The sequence below is a fragment of the Electrophorus electricus genome, chromosome 21, assembly GCF_013358815.1.
Source record: "Electrophorus electricus isolate fEleEle1 chromosome 21, fEleEle1.pri, whole genome shotgun sequence".
NCBI classification, from domain to species: domain Eukaryota; kingdom Metazoa; phylum Chordata; class Actinopteri; order Gymnotiformes; family Gymnotidae; genus Electrophorus; species Electrophorus electricus.
Window position 1 is genome coordinate 3,970,310 of NC_049555.1, and position 20,551 is coordinate 3,990,860.

A 20,551-nucleotide genomic window follows, 5' to 3' on the forward strand; every position below is an offset into this window, starting at 1 on the left:
TTGAGAAAGCAGTTACAAGATGCTACTTCTGTTTACCCACAGGTTCCTGACAGATGATATAAGATTTTTCCCTTAATTTTAAACTAGTCACAATTCATTTGGCAAACATGCATTTTTTTTTTGTTACATATTGCTCGTAAATCTAGTTTCTTCTTTAGTTTCTCTCTATTTTCTTCAGATTCCCATCTTTCAAACCAGTCAGTCAAACATGCTGTTTCAAATTTATAAATGGAAAAAATATATCTTATAGGTAGGACAGAATGGGAGTACTTCCACTTGCGCACCTACACACAGTCACCATGTATACCCCAAAGCAGGGTTTGGGAGTGGATGATGTCTTTGTATTAATCGGCACAATATTATAAATGGCCAGACCCACACACACCTCTTCACTGTACAGAGAGTAGAGATATTTTCATATGAACTGTAGAGATGCATCATGTAAATCCCTACAACAGCAGAAAGCCAAAGGAACCTGCGTTTGTTTGCCTACAGTGATGCCATAATGGTTTTCAGCTGGGGTCCATCAGCAAAGTTTTCAATGTACCACATTAAAACAAAGCCTAAATATTCTCAGCCTTGTGTTATGCACAAGAGAAAAGTGAAGAAAAATTTCTGATGTTTTTATTCATTGGGGCTTAAATAACAACTTCTAATAAACAAATATATAACTTCAGATGACAACCACAACCGCTTTCAATATGTAACCAACCCACATTCAGAAACCAAGGGAACATTCCACAAAGCAAGGTTTCCCAGTTCAGCCAAATAACTTAAGTCCAACGTCAAGACTGTCCAATAGGAGAAGAGCTGAAGGACATTGCTACTGGACAATCCTCAACCTTGAACTTAAATTATCTGGCTAAACAGAAATCCTGCTAAACAGAAGTCCTGTGGGACTACCCCACAGGTGAGGGGGTAGTACTTCCACAATGATTAAAAGACAAACTAACAGTCAGGTGTTGCTAACCAAGTGCACAAGGTTATATAATTGGCAAGAAATGTTACTATCTCTGTAAAAGCAGAACTTTTGGCAGGAATGCCTCTACATAACACTAAGAGAAAAACTATCAGTCATGGCCTCAGAGGAGTAACTGTTGCTGCTAAACAGTGGCTTGAAGGCCATCTCCAGACTGTTTGAAGTTTCCCATTCTACAGTGAGAAGTGTTGTTTCCAAATGGAGATCCTCCAAGAGAACTGCCATACTTGCCCAGGCGTGGGCAAACCAGTAAATTCAGTCCAAAGATGGAGCGTTTAATGCTCAGAGATAGAAAAAGAAACCTAAGACTTACAGTATGTGCCTTAAAGGCTTCTGTAAGCACATTAAATGTTTATGTTCATGGCAATGCAATTATAAAAAGCCTGAAGAAGTATGGCTGTCATGGAAGAATGACTAGGAAAATGTCTATTCTCTCCAAAAAAGAATACGACAGCACAAGTTGGGTTTGAAAAATTGTATTTCAACAAACCACAGAAGTTCTGGAACAATATCCTTTGGACTGATGAAACCAAGGTGTTCATCACACACAGCACCATGTTTGGTGAAAACCAAACATAGCATATATCCAAACACTTCATACCAACTGTCAGGCCTGGTGGTGGAGGGGGAATGACTCGGTTTCCTTTTACAGCCACGCCACCTGGGAAAATTTGCAGTCATGGAGACAACGGCGAGATCCACTTCAGCAGAATGTTCTTGAGACAAAACAACAGGTCACATCCAGCAGCTCGAGATGGGCCAAAATCGAGTCTGATCACGAGCACGCCAGCGATTTGACATCGGAAAGGATAAAGACAAACAGCAAGGTGTTGGATCAGCCAAGGTCAAAGTCCAGACCTCCACCTCTCTGATTGTAAGAGAGCCGCACATGAACGAAGGCCTTTGAGCAGCAGTGAACTCAAGCCATGCTGTAGTGGGCCAAAACCGCCCCAAAGTAATGTAGGAGACTGACATTCCTGTAGAAAATCTTTAGGTTGTTAAGTGTTGCTAAAGTTCATTCTACATGTCAAATTATAGAGTGTACTTATTCTTTCCCCACCTGGTATTGAATGATGGTTTCCCTTTTAGTAAGAAGTGATTACATTTTGAAGTTCATCTGAGGTTGTATATAGAAATGATGCGAGGACGATTATATTTTTATTTTGGCCCTTAGAAATAAAAATGTGAAGGATTTTCCCCCCCATGACTGTATAAACAAATCTAAAAAAAACAGCACAAAGATTTCTTTAAAAACATTAAATTATTTTATTCTGGTGATTTTTTTTCCTTAATACACTGAAAACTGCACATAACACTAAAAAACTATAATTACAATAAATTAACAAGAGCTAAAATACAATACAAATAAATACAAATGCCTAATTGTATTTGTATAAAACAAGGCCATGGTTGTTGGTTGAATGCTGCTAGGTCCTCAATGGAGAGTGGTGGTGTGATGGACAGTTTGTTCGTCCAGTCGTTAGCTGCTGCTCAGCTCTGCTCCGCCACCTTGCTGCCGATACAGCTGAAGCACTAGTTCACGTATCTCCCCCCTCTTTCTTCGTATCTGCTGTCGGGGGAACCAGCGCTCCAACCGGAGTGGGAGTTCGAAGTGCACCACTGGGTTCTGTGAAACCAAAGGGAAGAATGGCAAACAGGGCTGGGCAGTCACCACTGAGGAAGGACAGAGTTGGCTGCATCTCTTTTCAGATCTGTGCCCTTCATCAGGCGCTCACTGACAATGTTTCAGACATCGATTGTGTGTGTGAGGGACTGCAAGTGTGTGTTTGTCACTATACCTGTAGGAAGCTCTCTACATACTGCAGCAGGTATAGGCCACAGTCGCTGCTGTTGTCCTGCAGGGGGACCTTGCAGTGGCAGCCTTTGATGACTTCATCGTTAAAGGCCCGGGGGGTTTTCCGTCGGACCTCCCACTCCACCTGCAGGTACCTGAACGGTGGAGCACAGGGAAGGCTTAAAGCTACAGATAAAGAAAGGGGTTTAGCCTCTCATACTGCCCTTCCCACTCCACCAATGTAGCTTCTCTACATTTCCTCCTGGGGCAGTTAGCTGGGCAAATAAAGCTCTTCTACAGTAACATTTTTCTTTCTTTTTTTTTTTTTTTTTAACTTGTCATTTTGGTCACACCACCCTCCTGTGGCTGTATTTAGTGTCTTCATCCTCTCACATGCACTGAAGTAACCTTTGTCTAATAATTACAAACACTTGAGCTTATTTCTGGCAGCTCTCCTGTTTGTGGGGGTTCATCTGTTATTTTGATGTGGTTGCATGAATCAAAGTGATCACACGAGGTTGTGTTCCTTAGCAACATTGGTTTTGGTCGGTCTTGCTCTCCAAAGGAGCTGGAGTTTGTCTGTCACATCCAGACAGTCCCACAGCAAATTCCAGACACAGACACAGACACACCTAGGCTCATTACAATAAGGTATAATTCCCATAGGTGGCTGCTATGGCAACTTGCCATATCTCAACTCCAGTGTGGGAGAAATACAGTAGTGTGAGACACACACACAAAAATAATTAAGACAAACTCACTCTCGTAACAATGGGTAGATGCCATAATGATAGAACAGCTTCAGAGAGTCCATGGTCAAAATGCAGGGCCTAGAAAGCAAGAAAGAGAAAGCGAGCGAGAGGGTGAGCTTTTACATCCATATCTGTCACTGATCACAGAACAGTGCTGTTTAGTTTGAGTTATCCTACACAGATCCTCCCCACCCCCTTTGCTTTGCTCATGGATTTGCTGAAGCACCTGCTATGCAAGAAGCAGTGACAAGAGATCAGTAGAATAACAGTATTTAACAGACACCCTAGAGCACTCACCTCCTGGTGACCACCTTCCTCTGGCAAGTGAGCACTGTGCAGTCCTGAAACAAACAAACACACACACACACACACACACACTAAGACCACTGGCCTCTGGCATGCTTCCTACACTCACTTGCACAAGCGCAGTTCATCTTAACACCTGCAGAGCTGCCTCTGTGAGCTACTGAGGAGCACAGAACTCCTACTCATAAAATACCCCCTGCCTCATATCATGTTGGATAATGCAGCTAAAAGTGCGATGCAGAATTAGAACTTCAACTTTGCCCAGTTTGGCAGCACTGGCTTATTGAGGTCGACCCATAAACACTGTTTAGTGCTTCATCAAAGAAATAAGCTGTAAACAAAAACTATAAACTACTGGATCTTTGCCATGTTGTCTGTATAATAACAGTATTTACTACTCGTATGTGGTGTGTGTTTCCATAAAGCTCTGATTTACAGGTTCGGAACGTTCTGGGTCTGCTGGGACAGTCCTTCTAAACGCCGTTTCTAGTGGCTTGTGCTAGTTCAGCTATGCTCTGACAGGATGGCTAATGTATCCTTTTGATGCCTGATATGTTTTAATACATACATTTAAATGTACTTATTTATTAATTGATATTTGTTAAGCTCAGTCCAACAGTCCTACGTGTGTGTGTGTGTGTGTGTGTGTGTGTGTGTGTTTATGTGGATTTTGTGGTTGTGAGCGGTTACCGGAAGGTCATGAGATGTGCGCACACCAGGTGTGAACCTGCCCTTTTGGTCACCCATGCTCCCTGCAAGCATGAAAATGCATGAGCAAACAGAAATTCTACCTTACTTCCCCACGTACACACCGGAGACATGGTCGTGTGTACGAGTGAGAGAGAGTGAGAGAGAGACTGACGTCTAGTATGTGTAGTGGTGTTTGTGCATATGCCCATTGTTTGCTGAAGCTTTTGTGTACTTTGTACTCCGAGTTCCAGCACAGTAATTCTTTTTCCTAGTCCTTCCCTGTATATGAATATAGGCATGCGCACAGACAAAAAAAAAAAGTGTGCATGCGTGCCACAGGGTGTGCATACCACTCGTGTGTGTGAGACAGGGAGGTGAAATACGCATGCAGCACCTATTTGCCGTTTCCCTGCAGTGAAGCGGCTGCTGGGGCCGCCCGGCCTGCTTGGAGTCTGAGCCTGGAGTTTGTCCTCAGCCCCGGAGCCATCCATCGATGTCGAGCACCTATACGGCACTGATTCGGGCTTCTGGAGACCAGGGAAGCAGATCACCACCAGATACCAGTGTGCTCTTTGAGAGAGAGAGAGAGAGAGAGAGAGAGAGAGAGAGAGAGAGAGAGAGACACAGAGACTGACATCTACTGTGGGTAGTGCTTGTGCATATTCATGCCCATTGTGCGTTTGTTGAAGCTTTTATAGGAACATTGTGTACTTTGTACTCCGAGCTCCAGCGCAGTAATTATTTTTCCTAGTCCTTCCCTGTATATGAATATATGCACGCGCACACAAACAGCATAAACACTGGTCATAAACTCACATCCTTCCATTCAACCTCCCCAAGCAGGCAGAGTACCATGTGTGCGTGTGTGCGCGAACGCACCCACCCACATGCATGAGTGTGAGTGCACCCACATGTGCACGTGCATAAGTGTGTGTGTGTGTGTGTGTGTGTGTGTGTGTGTGTGTGCACGCGCATGTGGGCCAAAATGCTCGCGTGCATGAGTGTGAGTGTGTGAGCTCCCTCACTCTTGGTTGACAGGGATGAAGAGGTAGTCCTTGCTGAAAATGTCTACATGTCTGGTCCAGTTTTTCACTCTCCGATGGCGTCTGTACTGTGCTCTGTGAAAAACAAAGCACTCCTGCTGTAAACACACAACAACCACGCCCACGCAACAGGGCGACCAATCAGAGCCCATGCCTCTTGTGCACGTGTGTGTTCCACTCACGTGCCGCCCGCCTCCTCCTCACTGCTGTTGGACTTGCGCGTGAGCTGCTTGTAGAAGAAACTACTGAAGATGTGCACCCTGTCAGCCACGCCCCGGTCTGCCCGCTCCAGGTGAAGGTACCTGCAACCAGACCACACCCCCATTAAGGCCCCACCCCTCCCAGATCGGACCACTCAACTCCTACCTCATTTACATTCACTTTATCTAGCAGAGGGTTGCTTGTTTTGAACACGGTGATGGCAATCATTTAACTAAAACTTAGTTTAGTTAAATACAAATGACCCAGAGCCACTGATGAAACTCCAGAGAGCCCATATGTAATAAACGTCAACCTCAGATTTGGCTTTCCATGATGACTACTGACTCCTGCATTGAATGTCTATTGCCAAGTCATTATGCTACACAGCAGTCCTGACCGTAAATGCTGAATTTTATTATCATTAAATTCATTAAAACTCATTCATAGCTATAATATGCTCTGACTAGGCGTGATGCATTAAACGTAAAAGGCCTTCAGAGATGGCCTGGCTCTCATTGTTATGGGACGTACATATATATGCATAGGAGTGAGAACACTGAGGACTCACTTGAGGTAGAAGTCGATAATGACATCATTTAGGAACTCGCCGTCCCTCAGACACTCCAGGTCTTCGGTCGTCACGGTGATGCCACCTTTGGATGGGGGAGGGGGGTACTGAATCAACCTAATTTAAATAAATAAATAAATGAACAGAGAGAGAGAGAGAGAGAGAGAGAGAGAGAAAAAAACAGCAAGTCTTAGGAACTATTTAAAAAAACTCCTCCAACACAAACTCCTCACACTGAGGGTGACTGCTATGAAAATTAAGTTTCCCTCCAAGATTCAGGGCATGGTAGTATTGCTTGACAAACAGAATTCACACTTCAAAAGCTCCAGTGGAACCTTCTGAAAAGCGTCGTGGAAAGTTCTAAAGCAGCGACACAGAAAAGCTTCCGACCGCCAACAAAAGCTGAGTTGAGTCAGGTTACCCGGATTCAGGCCACTACTTATGAATTCTGTCATAGACCTACAAACTGACCTAGGAACAGAGCCCCTCTCTCTATACCATTGTTGTATTAGAATATTACACACACGCACTGTTGTGAAACCAGCACTTTTAGTCCAAGATGTCTGATGTACAGTGGTCAGGGCACATGCTTAGCACCTGTAGGATTGCTTCTACACTTAGGTATGGTTGCAGTCCTCAGCGGCACGCTCAAGACATTTTGTTTCTGACCGTGTAGGTATAAGTACGCTTGTGTGTGTGGATGTGTGCGTGTCAGATCATGTGTGTACATTTGTGTCAGATTGGGAGTGTATAATTACAACTGTCAGATCAAGTAAGTATATTTGTGACTGATCGTGCCTGTTCGTGTCTGATTATGTGTACAAGGATGTCTGATGGTGCGTACCTTCTTGGCAGGCTCTGCTGTCGTGTGTGGCTGCGGAGGGAGGCGTGTCTCATGTCTGTGACCTCACTGGCTCCACCCTTATGGCCTGCTCTGCCTTTCTTGGACTTACACAAACTCTCCTGTAGACAAGCACAGGAGGCTCATGAACCATCAGCATCAGAGCCACACTCTCACACTGTTTCAGCAGAAGGATGAGAGATGGATTTGGATAATTTGGTAAATACTGGCCGTCAGTTTTGGAAACAAGCACTCACATCAGACTAGAAATGACGAGGAAAGTAGACATGACAGATAGCTATATAAAAGAGTATGCATGTGTATGTTAAATTGTTCTCTTGTGCTGGAGTGTAAGCCAAAAAGCAAAGGAGGGATGAAAAAAGAGAGCATGAGAGAATAAAAGGGTGGCCTAATTTGATGTCAGCCAACTAGAATAAACGAGAGGGAAAAGGACAAACAACGCATGGTGTACCCCTCAAACATATCGTGTATACACACACACAAAGATCCAGTTCCTACTTTCCCTTCACCTCCTATAGCCACCTACATTAGCTCAATTCAGTATAACCTCATTTTTTTTTGTTCATGTCGTTTTTATAACATACATCCAAACACCTTTCCAGAGGTGAAGCCTCAATTGTGCAATGAGTGCACTGGGGTCGACCCGCTGAGCAGAGAGCCAAAGCCGACTCAGCCGATTAAACCCAGAATGTTTATTGACCTCCTAAATGCACCCGTCGAGCGCTGGGATTAACAGAGGAACCGGATCAGGTGTTTGAGAAGAGCAGTCTCCACACCACGCCAGACTGGGTGGGGCAGACATCACCTAAGCCCCGCCCCTCGTGTGAGTGTATAGGAGCAAGACCAGCATGCAAATCTGTTGCTTTTTAACCAGAGAGAGGGGGGGGGGGGCAGGGAGAGGGGATGGGGGGGGTAGTGACAAACCGCTGACCTCTGTGGTCCCCTTTCTGTCTGTGTGCTGGGAGTCCGGGCTGGAGGCGTGGTCTCCGTGGCCCAGCAGGGTGAGGAGGTGTGTCCCACGAGGGTTGCAGCGGAGCCGCCTCAGCCCCTCGTCCCAGGGCAGGGGCGCAGCCAGAGAGGACTGCCCACAGCGCAGACCCATCACGTCCATCAGGGACGCCAGCATGGCACGCTGCAGGTCGTCCAGCTGGTCGGTCAACACCACCAACACAAACGGGCAAGGCTTACCTAAAGAGGAAGGCACACCAGAACTGTACCTCTGAACACCTGGGATCTGGGTAGTGGAGGGCATGTGTGTGCGTGGGTGAGTGGGTGCATCTATGTGTCTGTCTCCGAAAGGGTGTGAGCCTCACCTGACATATGCAAGTGTGTGGTCTGTGTTTGTATCCGTTTCACTGAAGGTGTGTGATTGTGTGGTGTGTCTGTGTGTGTGTCTCACCAGTTGTTTCTTACACAAGGTGTGCGAGCATGTCTGGGGTGTGCCTCACCCAATGTGCGTGTGCGGCTCACCCAAAGTGTGTGTGGTGTGTATTGAGGACAGTGCCTCCTGCAGCAGCCTGGCTTGAGCATATGACACTGCGAGGAAGAGGAGGGAGGGTGAAGGTTCCCTCGACTCTGCCAGTAGAGTGCCGTCACGGACCAGTGCCCCATCCCACAGCCCGTAACTATGCAGCTTGGAGGGAACCATGGTAACCGCCACTTCACCCTTACCAACTGATCCTGAGAGCAAGAGAGAGAGGGAGAGAGAGAAGGAAAGAAAGAAAAAGATTTCTAGTAGGTTCTAAAAAAAGTGCAGTCACGAACGTGCTAGCGAAGTTAAAACTTGACTGCTGAACTCGGAAAATAAATACGTTTCGTTTCTCCTGGTTCTCCTGTTCTGCTTCTGCGCAGCCGCTTTAGGTGAAAGAGCAGAATATCGGTGGTTTCCTGTACACAGAGCCCTCGCTCGTTTGGCTGCTTCCTGGGAAAACTCATCCTCCTACCACCCACGAGCCCCCGCCTAACGATAGTCACAGTGTCCTTGCTGCAGTTTTGATTTTCTCAGCAGATGAGAAATGAGGTGTTTTTAATGTTAAAAAAAAAGATGATCAGAATCAATAAACTGTTAAGACCTCAGAAAGCGGCACTGTCGCACCACACACACACCTCTGAGCAAGGTGCAGATGTGCTATCAGCCTGAGGATTCACCTGTCACAAGACAGTTATGTTCAAAATAATAGCAGTCTAACATCACTAATGTATTTAATTAATTAATTTTGGCAGAAAAGATAATACAACATGGGGAAAATTTCATGGCTAGGTGTAGCCAAGTAATGGGCAACCAAAAGAATCAACAGTCATGACATGCACGCTGCTAATTGGGTGTAATTGACTCATTTAATGAAAGGGGCGTGTTCAAATTAATAGCAGTGTGGAGTTCAATTAGTGAGGTCATTCATTCTATGAAGAAACGGGTGTCAATTATGGCCCTTATTTAAAGAAGGAGGGCAGCAAATGTTGTACCTGCTGGTTTTAGCTCTTCCTCAGTGAGTAAAATGGGTCGTTCCAGACATAGTACCGAAGGAGAAAGAACTTTGATCAAGAAGTTGATTGGAGAGGGGAAAACAAAGAAGTGCAGAAAATAATTGGCTGCTCAGCCAAAATGATCTCAAATGCTTTAAAATGACAAACAAAACCCAAAAAACACATGGTAGGAAAAGAAATACTACCCTCCGCGTAGATTATAGAATAACAAGAATGGTAAAGAAGCACCCAATGATCAGCTCCAGGGAAATCAAAGATGATCTTGTTACCTGTGAGTACTGCAACAATCAGAAGACACCTACATGAAGGCAAACTATTTGCAAGAAACCCTCGTAAACTACCATTGCTGAAAAAAAGACGTTGAAAGGGTTAGTTTGCCAAAGAACACAGTGACTGGCCTAAAGAGAAGGGGCACAACATTCTATGGACAGATGAGAGCAAGATTAGACCAAATAAGAACAAAGGCTACAGAGTTTGTGAGATGACCCATAAACACTGAATTCAAGCCATAGTACACTGAAGACTAAAACATGGAAGTGCAAGCATAATGGTTTGGGGATGCTTCTCATACTTTGGTGTTGGACCCATTTATCGCACACCGCGCACCAAGATCAGTTTGAATATATCAAAAATACTGCAAGAGGTCATATTGCCTTATGCTGAAGAAGAAATGCCCTTGAAATGGGTGTTTCAGCAGGACAATGACCCCAAACACACCAGCAAGTGGGCAACATCCTGGTTCCAGACCAACACTGATGTTATGAAGTGGCCAGCCCAATGCCCAGACCTCAATCCGACTGAGAATTTATGGAGTTACATCAAAAAAATGCTATTATTGATGCATAACCCAAGAATGCAGAAGAACTGTGGAAAGTAGTCCAGTCAGCTTGGGCTGGAATATCTGTTTGCAGGTGTCAGATGTCAGTTGACTCCATGCCACACAGATGTAAAGCAGTTCTCAGAAATAAAGGTTATACATCTAAATATTAGTACAGTGATCAACAGAAAAGCTAAATCTGTAAACAACTTTCAGTTTATATTGTAAATATTCGAGTTTGTAAATGAAAATGAAGACTATTTTTTAACAGTCCATTATTCTTTTTTCTTCATTTTCAGTTTAAAAATTGGTATTTCGTTCATGTTTTCATTTGGAATTGAATGTGCAGTGCTCCCAGTGCCTTTGTGTGTATGGAAATGAATGCTATTATGAAGTTTTTTCTCAGTTGTTTTAAACACACAACACATATACACAAAACACACATATACAACACACAAAACACACATAAACACACAATAATTTTGCACATAACTGTAAATAGCAGTTTAAGCTGACCTTTCTTAAAATAAGACACAGCGGGCTCTGATGTCAGGGCTGCATTAGGGTATTAAAGCTACCTAGCACTGTGCTTAGCAAATTTCACAAGCTGCATTTCATGCCATTTGTTATACATTTGTTTGGTATAGTGTTGTGGGTAACAAAACTGTCTCCCCTGTGGTGGACCAGGGTTCCAAACCCTGTCTGGGCAAGTTCCATACACACAGAGTCCTTGGACAAGACTCAACACTGCACTCGCAGTTTCAAGCATGTTACTGCAGTAGGCAAGTGACTCTGGATAAGAACATCTAATGTGTGGTGACTTGCCCCTGACTAGCAAGCATTTCTTTATGAACTTTTGCTTGCGTTGTTGTTCCTTTACGTTTGCTGCCATGCCGAAACTGGCACCGCGCTGTTTCTCTGACTCACGCTCAGCTTTTAAAGGCAATGAGAGAAGGCATTCTGATTGGATGTTGCAGTGGCGTACCTAACCACGCCTACTGATGCATTCGGTCTAACCCAGCCCCAGACACACGCACAGGTAATGAGAGAGATAAAAGAGAGAGAGGGAGAAACACACTTGAAGACATTAATAGTGCAAGCACTCCGGATGAACCCGCGGTCTAAAGATTCAAACTCGCCTTCCTTCTCCACCCACGACTACTCTGGGCATGTGCTCCAGGACGTCGGGTATGGGGCACGCACCCCACTGTGCCGTGAAATCATGTGGCCTCATTAAGTCCAGAGCTCTCCCATCAAAAATCATCCCATCTCCATCTGCCTCTTGTGTGCGTGCACGCGCATGTGTGCAAGTGTGCTTATATGTGCTTACCTTTCAGTGGTATCAAGATGCTGTCCTCTGTGATCTATGAAAGAGGACAAAAGATATCACCACGTCACCACAGGAAACGGTCACAGTAAGAGCCAGGGGCAGGCAGTAATGGTGCTAAAAGCAGAGCCATGGCGATGTGAACTCCGCTGGCCTCTGGTTTGGGTCTTCCAGCTCTTTGGGAGGCTGAATGTTATGGTGGACATGTGAAAGGAGAAGGCGCTTGTCCGACACGGAGGAAGTGATGAAGATCAGATGGAGAAGAACACCTGGCCCACCTCCATCAGAGCAAGAGCATGCCTAGAGTCTTCTCAGTCATTGTTTACCAAGTCTCTCCCTCTCTGTTATTCTCTACTTCATCCCTCGCTCTCATTCTCTTTTCCTCCCTTTTTCTTTCTCTCCACCACCATGCCTGTTCTGTGTCTGTTGTATTGTGACCAGATAATTAAAGTGCTAGAAGACACATGGCCTTGATTAGGATAAGTAGGGACAAAACAGATAGTCCAGCACACACACGCACACTTGTGTAGGACTGAGGGAAACAAATAATTGCAGGGCTGCTCGGGGGGGGGTTTAGAACCAGCTCTACACAGAGCATGCCCAGTCAGTCACATGTGACACACACACCCACTCACCACGATGGGTCCGTTCGCAGACGTCTGTGTTGTGCCAAAGTGCAACGTGCTGAAGGGCAGTTCCATAACAGAGGGCGCCTCTGTGCTGGCTGGCCTCTGACCTCCTGCACAAGAGTTTTGGCTAGGCTTCTGAGGGGGGAGAGAGAGGGAAAAAAAAACGGATGTGCTTTTACATTCACGTCTGTCACTGATCACAAAACAGTGTTGTTTAGTTTGGAGTTATCCTCTGCTTATATCCTAGCAGGCAGGGTGGAAGTTAATCTGCACTGATAATCCTGTGGTTTTTTCTGGTTAATCCTGCTCGCTCTGAACCATGGCCCATCCTCTGACGGCCAAAACATCCATTAAAGCAAGCTGAGCAAGCACCACTGGGCTCTTCTACAAAGGTTCAGCACTCTTCGTGGTGACCTGTCCTCTGCCGAGGCGGCAGGCATTACGGGGCCAGCCAGTCAGGCCCGACTGTGCTTCATGTCTCTCCGCCTCCCTCCATTCCGTCTGTCTCTGACTCGGCCCGCGTGCCCGAGCCACTCACGCACCACGCCACGCGAGCCACGCTTTCACAGCCAGCACTCACCTACGCAACTTCATTAGCAGTGAAAGCAGAGGCGTGCCTGGTATTGAAAAGATAACCATCAACAGTTAAGCATCTTTCTGCACGTTACCAAACATCTTCAGGGTGTTGAAACGCAGTTATCGAGCTTCATGATGCTGTCGAATGAGTTTTACGGACAAGCCGTGTGGATCATTCTTTATATACCTGTTCAAATGTTCAGAAGGGGGGGAAAAAAAAAAACCAAAAAACCAAAAAAAAAAACACAGACACACGTTTTTACCCAAAACACAACACAGTGGGTCTTGACTGTTTCGTGAAGAGAAATAAACTTCACTCCGAACAGACGCTCCTGATGGAGTGTATAGCGGGGCTCACCTCCATGTCTCTGTTGGGCAGAGTCCTGGCGCCGTCTGGCCCATAGCGTTGACCGTCCTCCTCTCCATCCTCCTCATCATCATCACTGGAGAGCACAACTGCGAGACAAACATATGGTCCTCATAAAGACGTGCTCGTTCCTTTTCAGGAGGACACACGGCGGTTTAAATCAGCAGCAGACGAAGGACATTGCCAATACCATCAGAAGCTGCTAATGATAAATGGAAATCAAGTGGGGTCAGTTAGCATCACATCCCATTATAAACAGCATATCCATTGAACACATTAGCATTGTTGGCCGACAAGACGCCTTTAGACAGAGAAGTCCAAAGAATTCCATTTCAGCCATGTAACATTCATGTGCAGGACACTGGATGTGTTGTACCACACTGCCCCCTCATGGTCACAGGATATAGCTGCATGTTCTTGTCAATACCTTAATGGGACTCTAGGAAAGTAAGTGCGTGGCTAATTTTCTGTTCCGTTTTCCTGCTCTCGCCCTCCCTCTGGTCTTTCTGTCCTGTCTCTATATCCACCTTCCCATCATGCAAGTCTCCTCATCTCCTCATCATGCAAGTCTCCTGATCTCCTTCCCCCCCATCAGCGTCATCTCCTGTAATCTCATCCCTTTCTTGTGGCATCCTCTACCTCCTCTTTCTATCCTCTCACACTTTCACCGACTCGCTCACCTCTGCAGACATATTGGAATGTGGGAGAAACTGCTTAGCTGCTCCACTCCTGCAGAAGAAGCCAGCACAGCCTACGCCCAGCCCTGCCCCTCACACCCACCCCCACAGCGAGCATGGACAGCACTCCCAGAACGAGCCAGCCTGTGGTCCTACTAAAAAGTAGCTTATTGCAAATAAAAAATAAACACAAAAAAAACCCCCACACACATCCAACGTTATGAAGAAGCGGTGGCTGTTGACTGTGGGCGGAGTTAGAGAGGACGACAAGAGGGGAGGGGCTAGGTCCTCCAGTCAAGATGCTCACATGCAACCCAAGCAGATGAAGTAACACACAGCTGTGTTTGTTTGTACACATACCATAAGGGCATTCGATAAGTCAGAAACACACAGTAACTAACAACGGGTAGTAAAAGTGTCATCCAAAATGAATCACCTTGGAGTTATTTATAGTGACGTGTGTTGGGTTGTCAGTCTGTGTGTAGTATAAGGGGAGTAGCATGCATTCCTGAGAGAGGAGCTGAGAGAGGTTGACAAGATGCATGTCTGGCCTGGTTACAGTTTGGCTATAAGGGGCTTTGAGTTTATGATTTGCACTAATCTGGAACAGAATGCGAAGATTTGTCCCACCCCCACCCTGGCCTGCAGTCCTCACTGACCCGCCTCAATCCGCAGGGAAGCCACGCCCACTGTGCCCTCGGCTTGCTGCAGACAGTCATGGGTCCTCACACCATGCCACACTGTGGCATACATTCACATGTCCCAGGGATGCCAGTATGGGTTTTAATGCACACCAGAGATTAGGTCCCAAAATACGCCCGTGCAGATTTCCAGTGTGCTCCAGCTAACACGCCCAAACTGTGGTTCAGGGGCGGCACTCAAAAGCCACTCCCTCCCCCACCCCCTCCCCAGGACTGTATAGAACAGGGCCAGAACATCCATCTCCAGAGAAAGTTGTACAAACAGAAACCCACATTCAAATAAACACATATAGAATGTTTAAAAAAAGAAGAAGAGGAAAAACTATTCTACATACTAGGCTCTTGATTTGATTCTTTGGTATATCTTATAGGACAGCCACAGGTGGAGCCTACCTGTAGGAAAACACCGATCACTGCTGGCTTTTCTGACAGGCATAGAGGGGGCAGCTTTGTCTCCAGGGGTCCCCACAGGCTTCTTTGGCACTGGGGCCTCAACATCTGGGGCAGTAGAGGGGCGTGGCTGCTGTTTGTCCTGCATCCTCCCTACAATCTTGCTCACCAACGGAGAAAGGACAGCGTTACTGATACCCGGTTTTAGCAGTTACTAGACTCCGCCTTTCTCTCAAGTGGATGGAACAAACCGATATTTTTGCCTCACTGTTGTGCCAGTGTTTGCTGAGGTTATGCACATTGATTTGACCTAGTAGGTGAAACCAACCCACAAAGACTGCACGTCCCAGCACATTTATTCCTGAGACCAACTGAACGTTTGAGTCCGATATCTGAGAGCAGTCCGACATTTAACAGATGTTTCGCTCAAGGTACTTTACATTAGCCAACTACAGCAACTTGGGGCTTAGTGCTTTGTTCTAGAGCTCAGTGGCAGCACCTGCTGGGATCTAACACATTAGCCTTTAACCCCGTGTAGCCATGTTTTGATGAGTGCGGTACCACCATTCCCGCAGGGCACAAAAACCCAATGCAAGAAACCCCCAAATGTACTTGAAGTGTTATGCTGGTGAACTCAGCACCTTGTAAGGGCTGTAAATGTTGAATGTCTCACCCAAGTCTTTGGAGAAGTAGCTCTGAGACTTCCTACCGCCTGCCCCCTGCCCACCGCCGCACACAGCTGCTTCGTGTCTGTCGCCAAAGGGATCGGTTGCGTCTCCTCCTCTTCCTCTGACTGAGAGTCTGCAAGAACAGATCCTGGAGATGCCAGGCACAGGAAGACCACAGGACTCAGGACAGAAGCAGAGCTACTTGAATTTGACAATAAACTACGAGGTACTGTGACGGTTACTCTTAGAAAACACAGCAGACTTTTGTTTAGCTGTGAACTTTAACCTCCATTTAGCCCAGCTCTGGTGTGCATTGTGTACTCACCCCACCGCTTCTTAACAGCGGGTGCTAGCGGGTGCTCCTTGTCCCCCTCATGCGAACACAGAGTGTCAGACGCTCTCTTGGGCCTCCATCTGACGTGTGCGCGCGCGCAAACACACACACACACACACACACACACACACACACACACACACACACACACACACAGTATTATAGGATCCAGAATGAGCCGACTTCACATTTTACATAACAAATAGCAAAGGGCATGCTGGACTCACTATGCATCACTACGTCTTTACTCTGGCCTCTAACTAGTAAGTTCAGTATTCTCCACCGTTGTAAATCTCTTTTCAATCACCTTACATTGGCTGGGGAGGAAAAGGGGATGAGCGCGCCCTCTAATGTCTGTTTCAAAGAACTTCACAAGGTCTACTGCAGTTTTCCCAACCAGCAGTCAAGGCATGAAATCTAACATCCCTTGCAGCATCTCTTCTACCACAAGAAGATAAACATTACAGTTCAGCTAAAAGGAAAATGAACCAGACGAACAGTTGTGAATGTGTTTCAGTGCAATTCAGCCAGATATTGACCCAAATGTGAAAAATGCTCAAAGGTTGAAATATCTTAGGACAATAAATTCTCCATCATCTTAAAAAATGAAGGTATTTGTTAATGGACATCGTTGTAAATTTGTTTCTAAATTTGTTCATTTTTTCCTCTACACAGATATACAAATTAACATGGTAATAAAGTAAGCTCACGTTGAAAGATTTCACCACCTGAATCCCAACCCACTCTGTCACTCAGGTCATTGGTCTCCACAGAAACGTGTTTCACGGAAGCAAGTGCAAGCAGAACACGTACACTACTGACAATACGGCAGTAACGTGACAATAATGTGACAGTAAGCACACTGGCACCACAGAGGAAGAATGACCTTCTGGGCATCACCCGAGTTACGGAGCCTGCTGAATGTTGGATTCAAACATAGCACTGCCTCACATGAAAGCCCTGGGAATGCTTTCAAAGACACACTCAAAGTGCGTAATGTACGGTGATTTAAATAAAAATACAAAACTAGGTGGCATTTGCTGGCACAATACTAGTAACTAAAAGCCATTTGTATGCAGACCATAACATGAGCCACGAAGGTTTACTGTTGAGTCAGGGCCTCTCAGTGCACTGGTACAGGCATACAGCAAGCTGAAGGGGCTCTGAACACACACTTTCGGTCTGGCAACCCGGGAGCGGGCAACGTGTTTTGGTGCTCGCCCCAGCTCCAGTGTGGCTGAATAAAATCACAAGGTAATTACTAAGCCCCCCAATATGTCCCACATAAAGTATCATAGCAGAAGGAAGGCGCATAAATATCCAGGGCCTTACTGCGGACATCAGTCCCCAGCACTGGGCCTGACAGACACTGCTTTAAGTCCGGACCTGGTTGTGACTTAGCCAACATGATCGTGTGTGCGGAGCTGTGCACTGGCTGAATTTCCCCCTCACCTGTCTGCACCAGTGGATCCAGGACTTGCATCCTGTTTCCCATTAACACGGCTTCTTTCCTGAGGCTTTCTGCCATTGAAAGAGCTGGTCCAACTGGCCTGTAAGACAGAGCACACACATCAACAGCAGTACCACAAGACTTTCTTGAACATTTTACTGTAGTAACTAATTAATTCATTAACTAAATTCTCACAATGCAGGAATAAAGACCTTACAAAATTCATGACAGGGTCAGTATTTCAGTAGCTGTGTTGGCACTTGGCAACTTTTTTGTTAAATTTTGACAGAAACAACTTATGCCAAGAACCCCCTCAGATAAGAGAATATCCACGAGGAATTAACTATGTATATATAATCAATCCAACGCCATACATTAGAAGTGACGCCATCCTGAACCCGGGAAAGAGGAGAAGTCATGTGAATTCTGGAGGAATGTGACGGGTGGTTCCTCTTCTTCGGGATTTTAAAGGGTGTTCCCATCTAAAAGGACGAAAAAAGCAAAGAGTTAGCTAGCCGGATATTGTTATTGTCCCTGACAGGCCATACGTTCGCTGAAAGTACATAGTTTGATGGTGTTGTTGAGAAGAGTTCTCGCAGCTGACGGTGATAAGAATCTAGGCTAGTTTACCTGAATACGGTCATCAAACACTCCACGGTTTAGGTTTGCCTAGCTAAGCCTTAAACGAGTCCTGGAAGGATAATAACGTTAGCCAGCTAGCTAAAATAATAACGTACCGTATCCTTGTGGTTTCCGTATCAAATGAATTCAGATTCCTGGACGTTTAGTCGAACGAAAGCATCCATCCAGATACTGCGTTTGCATCAGTACAACATAACGCAAACTCAGCTAAGCTAACGAACTGATTGAGATGGAAGGCTAACTTTCACTGTGAGCTCAAACACAGGTGCATGTAGCTATCTTAGCTAACCTAGCTAGCGACTCTGCCAAGTTGTCACACATCTAAATGTAACATATTACAAAAGGTTAGCTAGCTAGCACAGCGTTGTTTTAAGTAGCTGGTAACACGTTAATTGCATGAGCAGCGGGGTTTTAATAGCCAGGCTCCGTGAACAAGACACGGTGCTTTAGCTATAAATCTCAAACAGAGCTAAGCTAGTTAACTAGCTAGCTAAGCTAAATTGAATGTTGAATAAACAGAAGCTCTTAGGGTGCGTTTGAGTCATTCACCTTCCACGAATCTGCGCAGAATCACCAAACGTCAATATTTGAACGTCTGCGTAACTCGAACGCACTACGCAGCCTGCTGTCTATGATTTAAGAAGCAAACATACAGCAGCATTGGCAGTATTTCCATCAAATGTGGTCTTAACTGTTGACTACCTATTATTTTGGGCCAATTCTTTAGCACTTTTCTACATAGTATGTGAAATAAAAGTGCACAGTTCTTTGACCCAGGGAACATTTAATACGTCAGAAAGTATGTATAGTACTAAATTAGAAGGCTATGTTAAACATCTGGGATTTTTTCAATTAAAAAAAAAGAACAAATATGCTGAAGCACTGATAAAAATCCATCCAAATTGGTCGTAGCTGAGAACAGTCTGCGTGTGGTCATAATATTCCAATAATTATTTTTGAATGACAGCCTGGTGTACAGACCGAAGCAGATCGTAATATAATGGCACAAGTAGCAGAATATGATCCCATACCATACAAACAGGAGTTTTCAAATAATTCTGAATTTCCACAACCAGATGAGCCTTATTCATGACTGTTGACGAAAGGTAGGTTCTGTTTTCTGTCAGTATGAACATCAAACTATAGCCTTAGACACAAACAGCCAGCGCTGTGGAAAAACTATTCACTGCACAAGAGGCACAGACCCATGATAGGCAAAGCCTTAGCATCAGTCTGTCCCCAAACACCCCACTACATCTCTACATAGAATAAAGGCAACACTCCAATGACATCACTGGTCACTAGTTTGGAAGAGAGGTTAATTTGATATGAAGATACTTAATCAAAAGTCATCTCAATATCTCCAACCAACCAGCAGCAGTATGATCAAAGTCAAAATACTATCTAACAATAGGACTAGGCAGCTCCAGTATTTCACAACATGTATCTAGCCACTCACTCTCAGACCAAGACACCAACCCATCTGTAATGAATTAATCTTGACCATCACTACAATCAAGCTTTAGAAATCAAAAATGGAGGTGTTAAACTTTCAGTATGAGCTTCACAGTCAGATGGGCTGACAAAATTCAACGATTCCAACAGATGTAACAGTTTGACTTTATTAGTTAGGGTAGGACACTTCAAAATATTAGTCCCTGGCTTTATACAGTAGAACAAGTCATCCCCAGCCTCTGACTGTACACTCGATAAGATATTAAAAATGAGCCACCTGGCTCTAAATCACACTACCGAAACTGACATCGGATGCACACCACCTGTTAAATAAAACCTCTATCTCCTTTGCAAATTCTACATAGACTTGGTGTTTCCTTTCTCTGTAGCATCTAAAACCTTGTTGATAAGCTTCAGGTGCTAGCTCCCAGGTATGACAGCTGTACTGTATCATAGTTTGAACTTTGCTCCACCCTCAGCCATTTTAAGAATGGCACTACCTGTTCTGTCCTTTAAAAATGTCTTGGTTTATTATGAAAAATTCTTACCAGGGGTGTGGTAGTGTGGGCAGGTGGTGAGGCGGCACTACCAGCATTTGAGCTGATAGTTTTTTAACCGCTTTTCTTGAATCACAGACCAGATCCTGTAAAACAATGCACATTCATGATCCACAATATCTCAGTGTTCAAGCGATTAAATCACAAATGGTATTCATGCTTTAAATTGGAGTATACTTTGTCTCATAGCAAGCAGAAGAGAAACATCCATACCCAGGTGGGGTTTAAAACCAAATTGGACAACAGTAAGAGTCTAAGGTTTAAGTCTGTCTATGGCATTG

At 45.2% G+C, this 20,551-nt stretch overlaps 1 protein-coding gene across 1 annotated transcript; it reads right to left on the minus strand.

Moving 5' to 3' along the window:
• Positions 1-2,234: 2,234 nt before the first annotated feature.
• Positions 2,235-18,768, minus strand: senp7b (SUMO specific peptidase 7b). The gene is made up of 21 exons (XM_035520954.1): positions 18,354-18,768; positions 17,991-18,098; positions 17,619-17,716; positions 16,158-16,246; positions 15,838-15,980; positions 15,168-15,324; positions 13,388-13,485; positions 12,460-12,588; positions 11,828-11,861; positions 8,667-8,876; positions 8,128-8,384; positions 7,179-7,297; positions 6,335-6,451; positions 5,748-5,867; positions 5,548-5,640; positions 4,917-5,092; positions 4,523-4,584; positions 3,824-3,867; positions 3,536-3,604; positions 2,779-2,929; positions 2,235-2,606 (listed from the first exon to the last, which is right to left on the minus strand). Exons 2-21 carry the CDS (start codon positions 18,096-18,098, stop codon positions 2,460-2,462), a joined length of 2,421 nt encoding a protein of 806 aa, XP_035376847.1. The 5' UTR covers positions 18,354-18,768; the 3' UTR covers positions 2,235-2,459.
• Between the last annotated feature and the right edge of the window lie 1,783 nt (positions 18,769-20,551).